The sequence below is a fragment of the Phaenicophaeus curvirostris genome, chromosome 1 (assembly GCF_032191515.1).
Source record: "Phaenicophaeus curvirostris isolate KB17595 chromosome 1, BPBGC_Pcur_1.0, whole genome shotgun sequence".
Classification (NCBI taxonomy): domain Eukaryota; kingdom Metazoa; phylum Chordata; class Aves; order Cuculiformes; family Cuculidae; genus Phaenicophaeus; species Phaenicophaeus curvirostris.
The window spans coordinates 163,214,014-163,235,661 of record NC_091392.1 but is presented as its reverse complement, the minus strand read 5'-3'; the positions used below and the strand labels follow the sequence as shown (position 1 = coordinate 163,235,661).

General features: G+C 42.8%; 1 protein-coding gene across 2 annotated transcripts; it reads right to left on the bottom strand.

The window, feature by feature from the left end:
• Nucleotides 1-237: 237 nt before the first annotated feature.
• Nucleotides 238-21,463, bottom strand: PCF11 (PCF11 cleavage and polyadenylation factor subunit). Of its 2 annotated transcripts, XM_069879531.1 has the most exons (17): nt 21,022-21,463; nt 15,641-15,766; nt 13,224-13,412; nt 12,614-12,805; nt 10,642-11,744; nt 10,187-10,376; nt 9,456-10,098; nt 8,758-9,378; nt 7,880-8,676; nt 6,228-6,315; nt 5,459-5,578; nt 4,830-4,938; nt 4,046-4,229; nt 3,430-3,585; nt 2,258-2,350; nt 1,704-1,739; nt 238-1,086 (listed from the first exon to the last, which is right to left on the bottom strand). In XM_069879531.1, the coding sequence occupies exons 1-17, from the start codon at nt 21,211-21,213 to the stop codon at nt 877-879; spliced, it is 5,049 nt and encodes a 1,682-aa protein (XP_069735632.1). In that variant the 5' UTR covers nt 21,214-21,463; the 3' UTR covers nt 238-876. The 2 variants fall into 2 exon arrangements, with proteins under 2 accessions (XP_069735632.1, XP_069735624.1); XM_069879523.1 differs by having other exon boundaries at nt 7,880-9,378.
• Nucleotides 21,464-21,648: the final 185 nt, after the last annotated feature.

Genomic DNA, 21,648 nt, shown 5'->3' with positions numbered 1-21,648 from the left:
ATCTGGTTTTCCATCTAAGTCCAGTCATAAGCAACCAAAAAAGTGTTAACCATGTTTCAAATGAGCATTCTTACATTCATTCCCCCCCTGTAATCTAAAGAAAAGTCTGTTCAGCTGTATTAAATTCATGTGTTTGACTAATGAAAAAAAAAACTATTAAAAATGTCTTAGCTACCAGGGATCCTGGTTTGTTAATTGTTTGTTGGCACTTGTGTTCACAGCCGAGCACTCTGGCTGGTTTGTTTGTTAGATTTTCCCCTTCTGCCCAGAACTGTCTTTTGGGGGAGGGTTTCTGGTGGCTTTTTTTTGTGTGGTTTTTTTCTGTTTGTTTGGGTTTTTTGTCTTTTTTTTTTTTTTTAAAGTATCTGGATATGTAAGTTAGTTCAAATAAGTTTAAAAAGAAAAGAAATCTAGGGTTGTTTGAGAAGTTCCTGCACGGCTTCTGTCAATAACCCACCAAACTGAAGAAGTTATTTGCTTCCATTTTTCTGAATCTTAATGAGCAAAAGTTCTTTTTAATTTCATTTTAACTGAAAAAAGTACAGAAACACTGTCTCCATTTGATGGTGTGCATAAACATTACACTCCATATATAGCAAAAATATCTTTTATTTATAATTTACATTTCCACAAGTGAAAATTGTACATTTTTACATACAGTCTCATTCCATTTAAATTTTCGCACATCTACAGAACTTTCACATGATGACACCTGAAACTGTGCAGGCAATAAGAAATTCAAATACAAAAATGTATTTATTAACCAAACACAAGTTGAGGCCCTGCCTCAGTTGAACATTTTTATTTCATTTAAAAAGTATTTGCCTTCCAGAGTTAACACAGCAGCTCTTCTGTAAAAAAAATGCATACTTCTGTTTATACAGACTCTTCAGGTTCTGTTTTAACCTCTGTAGATGCAGGTGTGCTCTCTTCTGCACAGGCAGCAGGGGTGTCTTCAGGTTCTTCTTTGACTTTAGGCAAGTCACAGGACTCCTGAGTTTCTTGCTTAACAATGTTCAACATTATATTTAGTGGGTTTTCGACAGGAGTCTTGCTGGGAGATGGTGTGCAATCAAATGATGATGTCTGCAAAGTGAAAGTCGACATAGTATTAACACATCTTAAAATAACAATTTTTAGCTTCTTACCCCTTTTGCTCTTTCTCGAAAAGCAAACACATCGATAGCCAGGCACTCAAAATCCAAACATCTACTTTAGCAAGATCCTAGGAAAATGAATTTATTATTTAACAGCTTGACTTTTTTGCCATTACTTTGAACAGGTATCATGCAAGCAGTGAGGAAATGCTTAAACACATTACCATGAACTATTCCCTGCTGTCCCCAGAAGCACTGTAACTCCAGAAGTATTAAAAACTGACTCAACATCAACACCCATTCAGTCAATTTTTGCAAATTCCTAAGATCATGCACGTTACTCAAAAATAAACACGACATGTTTTCACGCTGTGGTTTTGCTATAGTTGTGTACTACACACAAGCCCTGTATCATCATTGTGTACATCACAAGAAACACATCCTTGTCAATTCTGCATAATGAAACTGCCATGCCGAGGCCTTCAAGCTCTGTCTACGCAAGAGAAATGGGGAGCACGTTCTGAACGCATCTGCTCCCTGAAAAGGCAGGGATTGAGCAAACAAACTGAAGTAAAATACTTCAAAAAATACAAAAGATGCACTCACATTTTGGTAATCTTCATAGCAAGAAGGATGGTAAATCTGAAAAAGAATAATCAGACACTTAAATAGACAGAAATAAATTATAGTTGGATCACTGGCTATGACAGAACGGTGTCAATGACACAAATCACACAATCTGAACACAAAACAATGGTCACAGCAGGCCAAGTGTGGTGTCAGAAGTAACTGGGAAAAGATTTTGTGTATGTTTAGTTAGGAAAAATTATCATATATGCTGGGAATTATGGAGGCCTGATAAGTGCTGGAAATTATTTCTGTACAGCTGCTTACAGAAAGAACCGACCCACTATCAACACCCATATACATTCATTCATTCTTCCAGCACTGCAGTGCCAGGGACGGCCAGTGAGCCTGTACTAACGATACTAGGACTTCATGCACCTCCAAAGGCTGAGACATTTATGTTCTTGGAAGTCAGGAAAACTACCATGGGAATCCTTCAGGAAAGAAATGGCACTAGGCTCTCCTATTGTCCTTCTATAATTGTTTGGGTTTGTTATTGTAAATAAGCATCACATGTAAACAAGATCAGATACCTTTTCATCTACTCTGATAGCGTTCTTCAGGTGCCACTCTTCCTCTTCCTCATCCCAGTACTGTTCAAATTGCTCTTGGCAAATTTCACAGCTCTGAAAAGTTATTGGAGTAACACAGATAAATGAGGTTATTCCAACAATTTACTGAACACATGAACTTTGAGAACCCAGTAACAGTCACCTAAGGTCCTTTTAAATGAAGCGAAATAAGTTAAGACTACAACATGGTCTTTCCTCCACACTTTAAAAATAACTTCAGAAATCTTTTTCAAAATTATTTCAGTGTAGCTTGCAGACTGATCAACAATTATCATCTAGCCTTGAAGACTCTTGTCACCAGCAAAAGGAAAATAAGCTTTGCTCTTTTAACTAGGAAGTCTCTACGTAGCAGTGTTTTGCTGTCATGTAGGAAAATCCAGTACAGGGATTTAATTAATTTTATCTATAGCATTTATCTTCATTCTTCCCCTTAACCCAGAGCCTCAGAATAAAAGGCAGAACTTTTAGATGAAGTATTAACGTTTTTAATTCTTCTATGCAAAATAATTAACTCTAAGAACAAAGCACAAGAGGTACTTTTTAGAATTAAAACAAAGGCCTTCGTGGCTTGATAGCTAGTTTCTCAAAGGCTTAGCATGTAAAATTGAACTGTAATTCTACCAACATGTGTACTTAATTACTACACCAGTTCAACTACCAGAATATAGGTCTACTGGTGAGTTTAAGATTGACATATATCTTTGTCCTAATGCCTATCTTGTACTGAAAAAGAGGTTTCTATTATCAAAACTGGAGTAAAGCCAATGATTATTTGAACAACAAAAATACATTTCCAATTCCCTAGCTCTATTTACTTTCTACAGAAGCATTCGGTGAATGTCCTCACAGGGAAGGTGCTCCAGCCCTCAGATCATCTTTGTGGCCCTCCTCTAGACTCACTGTAATAAATCCCTGTACTTCCTGTGCTGAGGACTACAGAACTCAACACAGGACTCCAGGTGAGGTCTCAAGTGCAGAATAGAGGGGAGAAACCCCTCCCTCGCCCTGCCTGCTGGTCACACTTCCTTGGATGCAGACCAGGACATGGTTGCTTTCTGGGCTGCAAGAATGCTGTAAACACCTGAAATATGAGCTCATTTTATTTAGGCTAATGAAGGCAAGCCGAAACTTACCTCGACCGCTCCAGCTGGTCCAGCAGGGACACTCTGAAACTCCTTCTCTTTTGCAGCTTCTTGTGTTTTCAACACCACCTCTTCATGAGCTTTTTCAAAGAACTGGCTTTTTGCACGTTCCTCTAGATCGGCTATTTCTTCAAATTCAATCCAGTCCTAAGGAAAAAAGTTTTCATTCACAGACACTGACAAATAGCCAGAAATGCTTATAAAACAGGTCTCGGGATGAGGCGAGGGGGGAGACATCCCAAAAGTTATTTAATATTTAATTTAACCATATTTCATTATACCCAAAATGCTCCTCACACAGCATTAGCACAGCATATGCTTCCACAAAAACCTTTTTCCAGAAAAGAAACTTATCCTTTCACTTCAGTTCCTAGTGTAATCAAAACAGCACCAACACCCCCGAACTGCTTACTGATCATCGTAAAATTGCCTTTTGTGTTTTGACAGGCGTTTAATGAAAACTACTTGAAATATCTCAGAGACAACTGTACACTGAAAGCCAACTCCTGTGACGATGTAAAGTTCAACTGCAATCCTACAAGCACATACTTCAGTAAAATACAGAATACAGCCTGGAATTTCTCAGGGGACACACTGCATTACTTACTGTTAAACTGTAGTACCATCTTCGGTGTGTAATTTTTCTGCTAACGTCTTTTTCTGTCCGGTTCTGACGATAGTGCCAATCTAAATGATCCGCATAAACATCTGTCTGTGAAGTAGTAAATCTCATGCCACACGAGTAACACTGAATCCCAGTGTACAGTCGATTTATTACACTATCGTAACGCCTACAAAAAGAAAACCAAAGAAGTATTAAGATCTCTTTGACAAGGAACAGGCAAGACGTCTTTCAGGAAGCTGCTTCATACACCCGCAACAGTAGAGGAAAAGCATTTATCCACCGCAAGGCTGAAGCATGTGATACAGCTACATTCTTCCCAATTTCTGTAACACAATCAAATGAAACATTCAAATAACAAGCAACAGGCTCATATTAATTAACTCATGAAAAACAGGCCACTGTTGTGTTTCATGCCTACTGGCCTCATCACCCAACAGCACACAAAATGGCAATGCCAGCATTTGGCTCTGCTTTGAAAACTGACACAAAAGTGATAAAATTATTAGTAACAAAGGAAGACAGTCTGACTTCAGTTCATGTTACAACCTTGCTCATTAGATTACAACATGCAACTTGTGTAAACACAGTTTACTCTGCTTCCTTTTCCCTCTCTTTTCATTCCCTCAAACTCCCTAAGGCTAACATAGGGACTACAAGTCCTCCTTGTCACATAAACATACAAAGCTCCCAACTGTCTTGCATTAGCCATTATTTACCACTGCCTCGTTAACTCCCATGCACTGTAAATGTATTGAACTATACGCACTGCCTGAGTTCTTCAACAATGAAGTTAGTGAGATCTGGGACATTCTGATCTTCATTCTGGTCATCATCCTCCTCTTCAGCAGCTGGCTGGGCTGATGCTTCGTTCGCTTCTAGAAAGCATAAACACATCCGTTTTATCAAAATTTCAGTACATCATAAGAAAAAAACCAATGTGCTCCTGGAAGTTATTTTCATTCAAATATTAATAAATACGACCTGATCACACTAAAATCTAAGTTGTGTAATAGCTGTCATTTTCCAACATCATTTAAAAAAGCATACAAGATACTGTAAGTTACTCAGAATTTCTATTTAGGAAAGAGTATTTCACCTTAGTCTTTGGAATTAAAGTTCAGTCTTTGGAGACAAAGAAATAATTTAGGAATTGACAAGAATCTGATTATAGAATCATAGAATAAGTTACAAAAGACAAAACTGACTCCTCTGCACAGCTGAAGTGTACAAAGTAAACAAGATACTAAGAATTTACTCCTTCACATGCAATAAATTTCCTCCCAAAAAATAAAGCTCAGTTTAAAAAACACTTAATGTTCACAAGAGCTCTTATACTTAGCTTTACGAGTCAGTTGTGGATAAAAAAAGTAGTTAGAACATAACAAATCTACATACGTGCTGACGTAGAATCAGTTTTTGACAGTTTAAGGATTCCTGTTTTCAGCAGCTTAGCAAACAACTCATTGACATCAACCTGCCCAAGGTGGTTATCAGGATATGAATGTGGAAGGGCTCCTAGGGAAAAACGTTGACATGCAAGAAGGCAAAGGTTAGCATATTTCACAATACACTCTTCCTTCTGCCTCCCATTTCTTCCATTTTCTAATTCAAATCAGTTAACATCTCTCTTGGCTTTATGTCTAGTTCTTGGCTCATTTCTCCGCTTGTAACAGCTTCCTGCATGATGGATTCTGAAGTGCTGCCTGCATGCCGATTTCTATTGGATATTCTTTATTAAACTGTATTATTTTCCTTGTTTTATGCTTTAACATTACATCTACTTCATCAGCTATTTTAACCATTTATGACTTTTCAGCAGCTTTTCATTACTGATCATCCCTACACAGAGAATATTTACAAACACAGGCAAACACAAACCCGACCAAGAGAGTGGTACCTTCCTGAAGAACAGACCAAAGTAATGTTTTTCAACACAACTAGATACCCAAATCACATAGTTAATGAAAACTAACAAAAGCCTCCACTGCTTGAGGCAAACCCCTGAAGTGATGAAGGTACTACAGACACCACACCTGATGGGGGGCTTCCCTTAGCCCATACAGACCTAACACACCAGGACAGGACAAAAGGGTCGTTTGTGTGGCCACTAACAAACAGAAAAATCCAAAAGAAATAAAAGTAAGTTAATTATTTTGCTACACACCTGCAGGGTTCTGAACAAAACCTCCAGGATTTGGCAAATACTGTTGACCTTGACCATAAGGCCCTGGTTGAGCAGACATGAGAGAAACCTGTGAAAGCAAACACCAAAGTTATCATTAACTCCAAACATTTCTCAATAATTTTATATATATATTAAACTCCTTCCAGGAGTGACCCATGTCAATTTGTTACAGAAAGGTCCAAGAATTTCATTTCCCATTAGAAAAATTTCAGATCCCATTCTCATTTTGCCTGAGGATGAAATTAAAAAAAAAAAATACACCTTTTCTTCTACCCCCTGAGCCTTCAATCACGTTTTCCAAACACAGTACTTCCTTTTAATTTTCACCTGTTCAGCTGAACAGAGTTTGTAAGAAAGAAATTTGAGAAACTGGTAAACATCAATTAAGAAATGCCACCACTAATTCTTATCTAAGAAATGAAATAGCATCCTCTACATACAACACATCATTAAAGTAGAATTTTCAGCAAAACAGCTACAGTAAGCCTCAGACGGAACACTTCTAATACACACCTTTAATAAAAATTATTGGGTTTCTCCCAATTGATGACCTTCTGGATTTACAAAAAAGCTTAAATTGTTTAAAATGTTATGGTATTAGAGGTCAAGAGGACACATCCCCTGCTTTCACTGTCAGTTAACTCTTCACATTCCATTATTACCCCCAAATGGAAAAATGTCCTCTAAAACTACTCAAAAAAATTACACCATTTTCTCTGATGTACAGTATCGTTTTCCCCTTTTGAAAACAGCATTTCCAGCAGGCAACAGCACAGACAACAAAACTTGCAAAGCATGCTGGTGCCACAATAATTTTGAACAAAAGTAGTTCAACCATGGCCACATCTCTCTCAATTCCCAAGTCACAGACATCTCTAAAGCTGGCTTGTCACCAGCACTAACAGCTGCCAAAGGGTAATGGAACTATTGTGGTCCATTCTCATTCTACATTTCTCAGACAAATGAATCACGTGTACTCTCACTATCTTTCATACTTTACGTAGAATTTACTTTTACACAAGTTTAATGAACACACCACAGGCTTCCCATTACCTTGTTTTGTTTTCAAGTTAAAAATGTCAATTCCACTGTCGCACTCAGAGATATAGAGAGTCTTTGTAAAGATCCACTATTTTGTTTAATCCTTGAGACTCTTAATAAACAGCAATCACTAAATGCTAGAATGGGTTGGAAGAGACCTCAAAGTCCAGACAGTTCCAACCCCCTGCCATAAGACACCTCCCACTGGATCAGGATGCTCAAAGCCCCATCCAACCTGACCTTGAACACCTCTAGGGATGGGGCATCCAAAACTTCTCTGGGCAACCTGTGCCAGTGCCTCCCCACCCTCAGAGTGAAGAATTTCTTCCTAATAGCTCATCTAAATCTCCTCTCTTTCATCTTAAAACTGCTGCCCCTCATCCTACCCCTGCACTCCCTAATAAAGCGCCCCTCCCCAGCTACCCCAGTGCACATCATTTTTCCATTATTTAGAAACTACCGAGGGGTGACTTTTTAGCTTGAAACTGGCTCCCATTCTGCCAGCTCTTCAGTTTTTGGGGGAAGAACTGCAAATTCTCTACATAAGAACACTTCTGCAAGCAAACCATTTTAACACAATCAAGTCTTACCTGATTACTTCCCATTGGCAGATTATTGAAGTTTCCATACTGAGGACCCTGAAGACCCTTTTCATCAAAGTAATGTCCAACTCCTCTCAGTGGGAAATTCTGTGCTCCTGGGCCAGCTGGCCCATTGAAATTTGGTCCAGGTGAACCATCAAACAGATCAGGCCTCTGGAACTGCATCCCATGAGATGGTCCATTGTAGCCCTGGCCAGGATGGTCGACAAATGGACCGCCTTGTCCATACGGTGTCATTTCTAGTCTTGAGGCAGGATGGCTAGCTACATTTTCAAAACGTGCACCTTGAAGGCCAAGCGGCAAGTCAAATCTAGAGGCTGGCTGGTGAGGTCCATCAAATCTTTGAGGTATGGCTGTATCAAATCGTGGTTGTGCCTGTTGCCCAGGCGCCCTTTCAAATCTTGGACCAGGCTGTCCATGAATTCCATCAAATCTTTGCAAGAGAGACAGCTGTCCAGGCTGACCATCAAATCCAGCTCCATGACAACCATCAAATCTTGGACCAGCACGACCCAGAGGGCCATCAAATCTAAGTCCACCAGCTCCCTGGTGTACCGGTCCATCAAGCAACCGAGGACCTACACCTGGCTGACCATGAGGTCCATCCAATCTGAGCCCACCACCTGAAGGTCCGTGTGGCCCATCAAATCTAAGCCCACCACCTGACGGTCCATGTGGCCCCATAGGCTGACCATGCGGCCCCTCAAACCTGAGACCACCTCCAGGTTGACCATGGGGCCCCAATGGCTGTAAATGTGGCCCCTCAAACCTGAGGCCACCTCCTGGTTGACCATGAGGCCCCAAGGGCTGACCATGGGGTCCCTCAAACCTGAGACCACCCCCTGGCTGACCTCGAGGCCCCATAGGTTGACCATGAGGTCCCTCAAACCTGAGACCACCTGAAGGCTGACCACGAGGACCCTCAAACCTGAGCCCAACTCCAGGTCCATCAAACCTAGGACCACCCAGAGGCTGCCCAGCAGGCCCCTCGAACCTCAGGGGCCCACCTATCTGCCCAAGAGGTCCCTCAAACCTCATTGGACCACCTCCACCAACCTGTCCCGGAGGTCCTTCAAACCTCAGGGACCCTGCTAGCTGCCCTGGTGGCCCATCAAACCTTAGGGCTGCAGCTCCCCCTGTTCCTGCCAGTGGTCCATCAAACTGAGAGGCACCTGCAGCCACCAAAGGCCCGTCAAATCTCATAGCAGCCTGTCCAGGTGGCCCTTCAATTCTGGAATTTGAACCGGCAGCAGGACCATCAACAAAAGGACTTCCTGGTCCATCTACCCCAACCCGGGCAGCAGCCGGTCTAGATGAGCCATCAAACAGAGGTCTGTCTTCCATTAGCGCACTTATCCTCTGCTTTTTTGCTTCAATGCCTGCAAATCTTGATCCCGGACTTTCGGAAAATGCTGCTTTCTCTGGATCTTCATATCTAGTTCTTTTGAAACGTTCACTGAATGGTGATCTTGGTTCCTCTCGAACACCTGAAAAAAACCAGACACTCAGTCACCAAAATGTTGCAAATTATTTAACAGCTATAAAATAAAGAAAAACCACATACCAGCTTGCCCAAGAAGTGGTCTTTCTTCACGATTATCAAATCTGCAAACTGCTTCACCATCTATTTTCTGGAACTCTGTTGTGCTTTTCCCCTGTTGTCTCAGAGCATCTCTTAATTCTTCTGATTCTCCCCAGCTGTCATAAGGATCAAAGTTCTTAGAACCTCTTGCTCCTTTAGTAGCACCAGGTTCCTCAAGCCTTCGTCTACTCTCAAGCGGCGAGAGGTTCTCAGTGAAAGGTCTGTTAGTGCCGCTTACAGGAGAGTGTCTCCTTGGTCTTTCTCCAAATGCTTCTTTTCTGTCAAACTGTGCTCCACGCTTGGCTTTTGCTTGCTCACAGTCTAATCCAGAAAGCAAAGCATCAGGCAACTGATAATCCAAAATATCATCAGGATCCAACAGATCAAGCCTTGACAATGTATGCTGAACTTGTGTTCTTTTTAGCTTAGCTTTATGTTCATAATATGTTAATTCTGCATCTGATAGCAGCGGTTTCTTTTTCAAACCACATTTTTCCTCTGTAGGACCATCCCAGACATTGCACCTGTGTTTTCCTTCCTGATACTGGAACAGCTGTCGGATCTGATGAGCCACCACAAGGAACTCATCTTGTGTTATTTCACCAGATGTTAACCGTTCATTGGCCTGTAATATAAATTTAAAGTTTAGAGTACTCAAAAGAAAGAAAACTATATCCAGTACAATTCTATGAAGACAGATCTAAAAGTATTACCTTTTTAAGTAATTCTCTCTTGCTTGCAGATGTCAGTTCTTTGGGAATCTGTAAATTAGCATCCACGCTTAATCGGTGCTGCTGCTTTGGTGCTCGGGGTGATAAAATTCCTTTAACAGCAGGCCAGTTTTCCCGGTGTCTTTGGTGAGGGGATTTACCAGGTGCTTGGTGTTCTTCATTCTGCTGTGAGCTGAAAGCAAGAATACATTAAAAATATAGTTTACTTCTTTATTCAGGACATAATTGTCATATTTCTCTTAGAATTTATAATGGCAAAACATCACCATCGCCTTAGAATCTAAGTATGCATAATTTCCATAGCGCACTAGAAGAAATAAGTTAAACTTAGCAACTTAAACACACTGAACATCAGCTCCCAGACCTGATTATACTCAAGTCAGCAGTGTACTTTCCACTCACTTCAAAAAGAAGTTATTTAAAAGGTAGTAACTTACTTTTTATTATCTTCCCAACCAGATTTCCACCTCTTGCCTGATTTGGATCCTTGCCAGTTTTCAGCATTCTCCTTTGGATCAGGAGAAGCTTTTGTGGAATGCAGGCTTGCTGTTTCTAGGGGCCTGTCTTCTTGGACTTTTTTCACTCTCCTTGGATCTCGCACCTCTTGTTTAGTATTTCTCTTATTAGAACTTCTTTCATCTCTTGCCGCCTGTGTGCCTTCTTCAGTATGAGACTGTTTAGGGCCTACTGGACGTATCTTTCCAATTTTAGGAGCTGATGAGGTGGGAGATATGCTTCTGAGTCGTCTTTTAGGTGATCTCCTCTCTCGTCTCTTTGGAGAATGTGTAGACGGTGACCGTGCCTTAGGAGAGCGCGATCGTGACCGTTTTCTTGATCTCCCTTGTTTCCCACTCTGTTTTTCTGACTCCTCTGTAGTCACCTCTTGTTTCTGAACAGCACCATTAATTACTTTATTTCTGCTGCCTGCTGGTCTATGTTCAGAGGTCTTATGCTCTTCTTTTTCTTTCTTCTCTATATTTCTCCTCTTTTCTTTCACCTCCTCCTCTTTGCCCTCTGACTTATCTTGAAGATGTCTTTTCAGTCTTGGATCCCTCTTACTAATTTCAGATACTTTTGTGCTTTCACCTTCCTGGGGTTTAGTATCTTTAGTATTGGGTTGCTTATTTTTTAAAGGGGATGGTGATTTAGATTTCACCTCTGACTGGTCAAGTTCTTTCTTCTGTGTTTTTTCACTTGCTTTCAATTTTTCTGGCTTTGTTGAGTTTTGTTTTTCAGTCGGTGTGGTTTTGTTTGCCTTAGTATCTGACTGATTGGTCATGTTTGGTGGGAATTCTTTCCTGTGAGACTGATCCTTAGCATGAGAAGATTGTTGACCTGTTCTATTAAGTCGAGGATCTCTATTTACTACTTTGAGATCATGAAGTGGAGGACTTGGGGATGGTTTGCTTCTTTCAGATTGCACAGGAGACTGATGAGGTGGTTTAACTGTCACATGAGGTGTAGGAGACACATGTTGCTTGGACGGTGCTGGAACGGAAGCTATAGTAGATGATCCTTGCTGAACACTAAGAGATACAGCCTGAAAGAGTAAAAAAAACCAGCATTAATCTACCTGAAACAACTCCCACCCACAGATGGGTCAAATTTTGCCTCCAAAACAAAACTACAAATAGAAATGTCTTGAGTTATGAGATCCAGCCATTTAACTTAAAATGACTCATTAATTGCTAATTACAAGCTTTAAGGTAATGCAGTATCATTACAAAAGATCAAATCCAAATAGAATACAAAGCCAGTACTCCAAAGTCAATACTGCAAAACACGTAACTTGGGCTCACATTCCCATTACAGCCTCAGCCTTTCAATACATTCCACGTGCTCAAGGCAACAAAGCTATCAAGTGCCTGACCTAATTTTCATATTTCTACACCTCAAACATCCTTTATTTAAGTATCATCAACTGTCAAGACAGCAAGACTTCCAATTACAAACATGAAACAACACTGCTTAACTGCCACCTTCAGACAGTGGCATCAAACCAACATGACCTAATGAGGAAACTGGCTTATTTCCAACCACCAGGCTTCATTATTCTGTAAGAACAAATACATATGGAAAAAACTTGCTGTGAGCCACAAGAAATGGAAGACGAGGCCAACAGGAAAGCATCACTTTGGACACAAATTATAAACAAAAACCCAACAAGATCACTTTTGTTTTTAACCTGGTTTTTTTTCAACCTGCGACACCCAAGTGTAATTCCTAAGGTTTTTTGGTAACAAATACTGTCCAGGAACTGGAGATCAACTTGCAATGCTCTGCTCCAGTAACAGCTACAGTCGGTAACATCAGGGAAGAAAACATTCAGTGCCGTTAGCAATGTAGCTAAGCACTGACCAAAAGAAAGCAAAACCCACCTATAAAAGTTCCATCAACTCTCCTACTCACCAACTGTGCTTTAGTTTGTTCCAGCTCCAGCTCTAACTTTTTTTGCTGAAGTTCTAACAACTGCTTTTGCTTTGCAAGCAATTGCTGCCTTATCAGTTGCTCCTGTGTCAAATTCTTTTGTACTTCAGGAACAGCAGGAGGAGTAGAGGCACCAGAAGTGACAGCAGAGGTAGGTGCAGCAGATTCCTCTGGCTAAAAACAGAATTAAAGAAGTTACACTTAAAATCCCAATGAAATCAACTATCTCCATCTCCTTTAACTGTTATCACGATTCAGTACTGAGACTCAGTTTGTACAGCAGTTACAAATTGCATTTTTTAATGCAAAATATAACAGAAATTATTTAAAACTTCTACCCCGCTGGAATTTGCCTGCTGTTACAGGTGTACGTCATTCAATAAAAATTCATCAACATTCCAAAACCCAGAATACAGTTTTGAAATATAAAAACCAAACCCACCAAAATTCTGAATTCAGAATTTTTTCTTACCTGTCTACAAAGGTCAGATACTTCATTCTTAATATACTAAATTGTCAAAAAGCAGCATACAAACAATGAAAACCACACATATTATTACCATCTGTTCATACAGTGGGTAGAAAAACTTACCGATTTATTTAAAAACTTAGGATTCACATGGATGCTAGAAGTATTCACATTTGGGGGCAGAGGTTTAATTGGCCAAGCAGGATCTAATGAGTTGACTCTGACATCAAGTGCATATAGCTTCTTCAAAGGAAAAATATCATCCCATGTGGAGCGTAATTTAAATAAACTTTTCCTAGTATTTTCATCCACCTAAAACAATAAAACAATTCTATGGCTTGTTAAGTTAATATAAAACAATTTCTTAAACTTTTCTAATTCTATCAACAGTTTGTCATTTTAATGCACTGAATGCTATACTGAATTTATAAGCAGTGCAGATCGTGTATCTATACCAACAGAACCAGTAAAGGAAGCTCAAATGTAGAATTCTTGTTTCAAGGCCATCTGAAGATTTTATTGTCCATTACCATTCTCTGAGAATTTTCTTTCAACTTTTCCATTACCAAAATTCTCATTTTACTTGCCCAATTTCTGTGGAAAAAATACAGTAACAAAACAGGCAACAGCCTCTGAGACAATCCATCATGCAAGTGTTTGTGCTGGACATAGTGTAACAATGACAGATCACGAAACAACAAACTTTGTGAACAGAAAAGGCGTTTTGCTCAGCTGTTCCATCACTGAAGGATTTTTTTTTCCCCAAAAAAAATGCAATAAAAGGGGTACTAGCTAAAATGAAGTCAATTATATTTCAGTTCAGCTGCACAGTCAGACCCATCAGTGAGCCACAGATCAAGCGTTCTTGTAGGGCCAGTACACGTTTTATCTCTTCACAAATTATTAGTTTGGATTATCTCGTGACAGGCAAGTCAGGAGTTTCCAGTAAAGCAGTATTTAGTTCACCTCATAACTGGAGTAGTTCAATGAAACACTAAAAGAACAATGATTAAGGACAAAATATATACAGCTGTCCTACAACAATATCAGTATCATTAAGGATTGACTACCTAGATGAGTTTTGCTGCAGTTTTATTTTTAAGATGTTACAGCAAGACACGTGATAGCCTAGAATCTAAAGTCAAAGGGTCTTTTGGGTAGGAGCCAGAACTCTTCAGCTGTTGGAGGATGCCTCCATACAGTTTTCAATGAGACAGTCTTAAGTTCACTGCAAAAAGTGCTGAAATGACTGAGCAAAAGTTTCTGACTTCATCAAGTGACTAGAGATACCTCAGTGACCATTTACCGACAACATAAAATCTGTAACATCAGTGCCGGCATTCTACTTTCATCTTTTAACACGACCAATTAAGCTATCAGAAGTGACTGCCACTTAACACATTTAATTCCCATTAATTAAGTATTTCTAGTTAGCCTAGAAGACAGTCAGCCTATAAAACTCCGAAAATTATTTATCATACAGAATTTCAGCTGCAGCATTAAATGCAACTCAGAAAAAATAACATTCACAAATTAATAGTGAAAAAAACCAAGTAAGCGTCTACCTGCCTACTCTACACACAGGATAAGGTCATTACTATAATCTACTCCTTACTTCATCATGCATCTGATATCTGAAATACCCGTATGAAGCATACTGGGATCTCAGCTCCTTGTATTTACACAACAATAATATGCAAAAGCTCCATTCATCTCATCCAAGTGAGATGTCACTTTCTTATAGCGTACAGAATATCACAGAAGTTAACGCCTCATTTCTGATCCAACTTAAACCCATTCAAGTCCAGCCTTTGAAAAACTGGACTTGGATTTGCCTTTCTCACTGAGGAATAAGCACAATTACTTCACTGGGTTTAAAAATTAAGAGCAAAAATTAAAAGATGTGGCACAAGTTTCCAATGTTGAATGAAATTAAAACATGTATTTGTGATATAATATAGTAAACAATACATTCTAAGATCCTCCCCTGCAGCATTATTTCAAATCACAGACCGCCAGGAGGGAATCCAGTGCTAGTGCTATTCACTCTTCAGTTTAAGCACTCATTTTGCATATCAGAAATTAAGTAAATCAGATAGGTTTAACTACAGGAGACAGAAGCTCTGAGAAATCCACAAGGAACTGATTCTCAGTCTATTCTTCGTATAAAAAACTATTTACTATCCTAAAAATAAGCCACGAGCTCATAATTAATTGGTCTATACATTACATAAAGTCCATCCAGGTAAGCAATCAGTAATCAAAACACCAGTAGTAAAATCTTGCCTGGACAGGAATATTACAAATGTTTATGAACGAAATTACATTAAGTAAGACTTGCAATTATTCAACTAACAAGATAACTTGCATGCTTGATAGCAGCAGGAATAATCTTCCACAGTATAGATACAATACTGAGATTTATCAAAAACAACTTATACCTCTCGTCACCCAAGAAAACCCAAAACTGAAAGCATATATTTATTTTACCAGGAAGAAATTTTGCTTAGAATACAGAACTTTTCTGAAAGTGTATATACCTTTTCAAATACACAAATAAATGTTGCAACTAGGTTTTTAGTAAATGCAGTAAGATATTCTCTTCCCACATTCTTGACAATGGAATCCATAAGGTACATAACAGGGAGCTTCTCTGATGCAGGAGCCTGGAGTAATAAAAAGAAACTGAGAAGTTTAGTACAACAAAAACAAACTTTAAGCTTTTTAAATAAAGGGATTACCACTCCCAGCAATACAGACCTCTCTTTTTGGTTGCCACTATGAAAACCAGGGGATTTGGCTTGGGATTCTTTTGTTTATACAAAAACTTAATCAGGAAAATTGATACTTAGTTCAAAGTATATTGCAGTGGGTCGATCACACAAAAAAAGGAACACCTTAATTTGTTTGTGTATCAAAGCTTTGGAAAAAGCAGGGGGGAAAAAAAGAAGAAAAAAGAAGCCCACAAGACAGTATTGCCACTAGTGTACTGAGTGCAACCTTTCAAAACCCACTTGAGAAAGTAACTTTAAGTTAGCAGGAAACAATCATTAGCACTTCAAGAAACTTCTAAAAAATAGTTTATAATTCAAACCTCCAGAACGCTTGTTTTACTGGATTGCACAGAACACAAATGAGACTTCTGGCAAATCGCCCAAATTAGTGAACTTCTGCAGCCGTAGATTATATGTCGAGCACCAGAGTCTTTTCATAAACCACACAGAATAGGTCGCAACAATTTCATTGCAATCCAAACAGACAGAGCAAGGAGTCCCGTTCTCTCTTGGCACTTGTAAGCAGTGACAGTTCACATTTCCAGGGTGCACGCAAAAATGCACAGTCAGAACAAAGTTCAAAATCAAGACAAAACTCAATCATCCAGCTGATCTGGTGAATGCACAGACAGGCTCAGGAACTGCAACCACGATTTTCACAGAAGACAGTCTTCAAACTCTGGACACATCTTTGCCACAAGAGGAGGCTTCTTTTTTCTTGTTTGCTTGGGATTTTTTTTAAACCCATTTTCAAAACTTGTAGCAATTTTGTGCAACGGAAGTGTGGTGACGCTAGACGGCTACAGCAACTTCTAATGTACTACTGGCCCAAGTCAAGGCAATTTTAATAACCAGCTGGCTTTCACAAGAAGAGGGCACAGCGAAGTTCTCAAAAATATCAGCAAGTGCACAGACTTGCTGAAGAGGACAATAAGAGTGACACCACCACAAGCCATGTGTTGACCACGATCCCCTTCAAAGGGCATCCACTTGTTAAGTCCCATTCAGCATTCAGTACACTCAAGATAAAACCCAAATAACTTCATTTCCTGCTCATTCTAAGCAGGACAGACTACTAGGTTAATGAACACCACCTTACTCCACAGCCCCACTGCCCAGACAAGTGTGTGGAAGTGCTCTTGCTTTACAATTTTAGATTTAATTCCTTCCCCTTTAAGGTGGTTCACAGAAGGGCACCCAGTCAGCAACAGTTTCACATGGACAAATCACAATATTTCCTCACCCTAATGTGTATCAATTTACCCTGACTTGAAACTTAAAATCAAAGAGGGTAGAATTCCTTGTTAGTTGGGGGGCAGGAAGGGGGAGTCACTGCCTTTAAGCATACTGAAGAAACAGGCAGAGAGTGTTTTGTACACAAAAGGACAAAAACCCCACAGTTAAGTTAGCTAAAACCAGCTGCAGTACATTAAAAGCCTATCTACGCTGTGACAATACTAAGCTGTAAAAAAGCTAAAATGCAAGTTGTAGAATAAATGCATCTCTCTAGTCTCGGAAATCAAAGATTGTGGGTCCACAGCTACTTAAAATGTCTGTGGAATGCTGGTTTAATCTTTAAAGCAGTCTGCACAACAGCCCGTGAAAAACACTACTCTGTCCTGAATGCCTTCCTTTATAAAAACATGACAGTGCAGCAGCTTCTAACCTTCAAAGCTGGGGAAACAAGAAGCTGTCTCAGAAGTACCTACACCCAAGAGCTGATGTATAGAAGCAGCTTACTACACTCAACTAAGCTTCAAGTTTGAGATGCTGGGGAGTCATTTAGTCGCAAAGGCATTGTAAGAAGCTTAATTGTCACTTTCATTATGCATCATATTTAAAAATAGTCATACGTGGAAGCACTGTCATCTAGTAAGGAAGCCCACTCCAAACTACTACTGCACAGAATTAGCATAGCAGCATGCCCTGCTTCAAACACAAGTTACTCAGGTGTTGCATTTTAAGAACCATGACTTAAATAAGGTTGGAATATTTAAGTCTTCCCTTCTAGAAATGTTTATCACGTTAAGGTATCTAGGGCATACCCTAATAACTGCAAAAGCAAAGGAGTGTATTTTGGTTTCAGGTGGTCTATACAGTATCCCCCAAAAAGAAGATGCCCACACTACACTAACCAAAAGGCAGGGAGGCACAGCATAATCACCAGAACACTAACTCTGAGCCCATCAGTATAATAACAATACTGAAAACTTCATTACAGAATTCCCACTGTTCCTTCAAATAACATAGGAAAGCTATTGTTGGAAATGTGTGGCTCTTCTTTTATTAGTTTCCTAAAAGTTTTCAAGTTTAAAAATGTATCTTGGCAATTGAACCCCAAGTCACAAACTTGTCCAAAAATTTCTTTAAAAAAAACCCAACCTCATATACAAAATGGGTCTCAGAAACAAACTCTGCACTATACAATGGTAAATAAAACGACAAATACATATTTCACACTTTTTATTTACAGATTTTATAATACCAGTCACACATTTCAGAACCATTTATTAAATTGTAAAGCAGACCACTCAAATTTTACACTAAACAAACTGTCTCCAGGCAACACTTTTTAAAAGTGGCTTAGTAAAGGAGATCACTTTCCCAGAAACAACTAAAAGCTTGCCTTGAATAAACCAGGCATGAACAGTAACTAGGCAAAACTAACCATTGATACAGGATTTAAGACATCTTTTAAAAAAAAAAAAAACACACTTCAGGGCAGGCTCTAAATGACCCAGGAAAAAAAAAAAAGAAAGACAGCATTGATATTCATCACAAATCACTTTATACATATCTACTGCCCTTCAGGAGATATAATGGTAAGATCTATTTGATTACGAAGCCACCTCCCCAAGGAATGGCAAAACTCAGCCACTAGCACCATTTAAAACTAGACTGGAAGAGGTCTGTGGAACACTAAAAAGCCATCCTGCGTTGATAGAAAGACAGATGAAGTAACTCAGAGAGATCCGTCCCTCCCCATCATTAGACAGAACAATTCTCACCATTACAAACTACGATTTAAAGTCAAAGGAAAAAAGCCTTTGAGCACCTGAGATCAGAGGGAGAAAGGGAAACAACGGGGGAGAGGTGACTGGCAGAAATCGGAGGGTGTAGAGTGGACTGAAAGAACCCTTTTCTTGCAAAATGTTCTGTTAAAAAGGTGCCAACTCCCCATCCATGTGCCGCGGCTGACTGATGTCAGCAACTGCCTGGGCTGGGCTCAGAGGGAGCCTCCTCTTTCCCTTCTTTTTATATCATGTGCCTTTCAGACGCCATGTTAGGATCCTACAGGCTGCTGCCGTTTCTACGCTCAGGAAGAATTTTTTCTTCCCCTGCCTCAACCAATAAACCTCCCTAGCCGAAATAAACTAAATCCACAACACTAGCATTTACTTAGGGCACAGCTCACCTGAAATCCAAACAAGTTATCCCAAGGCCTCCTAATTTTCTCTAATCAGGCAGCGCAAAACAACCCTCCCCCTCCCCACACACGCCTCTCTATCCAAAGCAAATGATCGCCTTTCACCCACGAACTTCTCTAAAATAAGGGTGCCCACCCCCCCAAATTAATATCTCGCAGGGAAAAGCATCTCATCTAAACTGATACTTAGAAGCCATGACAGTCAGCCCTTCAGAAACGGACAATTTGCGTGCTACGAACTTTGCCTTATTTTCATCCCTCTGGACTACCCCAGAGAGACCCCGATCCTTCCGAGAACCTCCTAGTCGGGCCCTCTCCTAACGATCGCAGTGCTGGCAGAGGCTAAAGGCCAGGGCTCATCCCCCAGACTCGAGCTCCGGCGGGGCCGGGCCGGCTCCAAGGGCGAGGGAGGAGGAGGCGCTGCCGCCATGTCGCGCCGGGGCCCCGCTGCCCTCCCCCCTTCCCTCGGGGCTCCCTACGGGACCAGCAGCTCGCCCCGAGTCCCGCTCCCCCGCTCCTCCCGCTGCTGGGGGAGTTCTGCCTTTCCCTCGGGACTCCCTATGGAAACAGCAACGCGGCCGGAGGAGCCGCGCCCCGCACCGCCACCCTCCTCCCGCCTCGCCCGCAGGGGCGACCCTCAGGCCCGTCCCTCCCGGGGCTTCCCGTGGACGCGGTGGAAAGCACCGCGCCCTCCCCTTCTCGGCGATCTCAGCCCCCGGGCCCATTCCCCTCCCGCCTCGTGAGGAGGCTGCTCCCCTCCCTGGGCTGCCCCGCTCCCGACGGGAGAGGCTGGGAAAGCCTCGCCTCGCCCAGCCTCCCACCCCATCCCAGCACCCCCCGGCTCCGCGGGGATCCTGCCCGCCCCGTGCCCCACAGCGATCGCAGCCCCCGAGCCGCCCCCAACCCATCCCCTCCCGCTGCCGGGGGGAAAGCTGCCCGTCTCCTGGGAGCTCCCCATTCCCTATGGAATCAGCAGTCCTAGAGCTTAGGCTGGCCGGAAGAGCCGCGCCTCGCCCCGCGCTGCCCGACACCCCCTTCGCCCCCTCTCGACGACCCCAGCCCCCGGCCTCCTGCTGCAGAGTGGAAGCCGTTCCCTTCCCTGAGGGCTCCCCCGTTCCCTATGGAAACAGCACCCCTGAGCTTACAACGCCGGCCGGAGGAGCCGCTCCCCTCTTCCCTCCCCCAGCGACCCCAGCCCCAGGGCTCTCTCCCCACGTTATCCCACCCCCTCCTGCTCACGGAGGAGGCTGTTCCCTTCCCTGGGGACTCTCCCTAAGGAAACGGGGCCCCTGAAGGTCAGCGGCGGCTGGAGAGGCCGCGCCTTGCCCTACACCCCCCCACCCGCTCACGGGGGAAGCTTCCCTCTTCCCTGGGGGCTCCCCCTCTCCCTATGGAAGCCTCGCCCCGTCCTTCCTGACACCCCGTGTGCTCCCCCCCTCCTTCCCAGCCTCCGGACTTTCTCCCCAGGCCATCCCCTTCCCTCCTGCTCGGGGGTGGGGGGAACTCCCCCTTTCCCTCGGGGCTCCCCATGGAAACGGCAGCCCGCCCCATCCCCCTCCGGCTCCGCAGGGATCCTGCTGCCCCCCCCCCAGGCCTCTCCCCGCTCTCAGCCCCTGCCTCACCGCCTCCTCCTCCCCCGCCCCCCGCTGCCCCGGCCGGTTCCCCCCCCCGCGAAGCAGGAAATAGGTTAAAGGAGTAGTAGTCGTTGGAATATAAAAACCTTGGCGATTTGCGCCTCGATCAGGGAGACGATGTCCTTGGCGAAGGGCACGTTCTCCTCGGCCAGGATGGTCAGCATGTTGATGTGCGGCTTGCTGTTGAACGTCAGGTCCTCCAGCGACGACTGGTAATCGCGGCACGCGTCCTCGCGGGCCTCGCCGCCGCCACCGGCGCTGCTCTCCGGGGCCGACATCGCTTTCTCAATCGCTCTCTCTCTCTCTCTTTCCGAGCGGGGCCCGCAGCCACGGACACCCCCGACCCCACCGACCGACACAGCCCCCTCCCCGCGATCCCCAAACGCCGCCGCCGCCGCCGAGCGATGCCGCCGCCGCCACCCCCCGGCCGCCGCCGCTGGGCTCCTCTACCGCATCCTCCGGGCCGCGCGGTGCCTGTCGCCGCCGCCGCCGCCGCCTCAGCGCTCGCAAAATGGCGGAGGCGCCCGCGAGCCTCTTCCTCCTACTGTTGCGTCATGTGAAATTGTCCTGGGGAGGAGGAGGGAGGCGGCCGGTGGGGGGGGGGAGGGCGGGCGGCTTGGAAAGCCCCTTTTGTTCCCCGGCCGCGCTCCGATTGGCCGCGCACGCCGCCCGCTCGGCTCCGCGATTGGCTGCGACGCCGACGCCGCGGCCCC

Coding starts and splice junctions, on each gene's coding strand:
- PCF11 (XM_069879523.1), bottom strand. CDS start 21,213: ATGTCGGCCCCGGAGAGCAGCGCCGGTGGCGGCGGCGAGGCCCGCGAG. Junction 12,806..13,223: donor CTAAGTTTTTAAATAAATCG/GTAAGTTTTTCT, acceptor TTCTGTTTTTAG/CCAGAGGAATCTGCTGCACC. Junction 1,087..1,703: donor GCTATGAAGATTACCAAAAT/GTGAGTGCATCT, acceptor TTCACTTTGCAG/ACATCATCATTTGATTGCAC.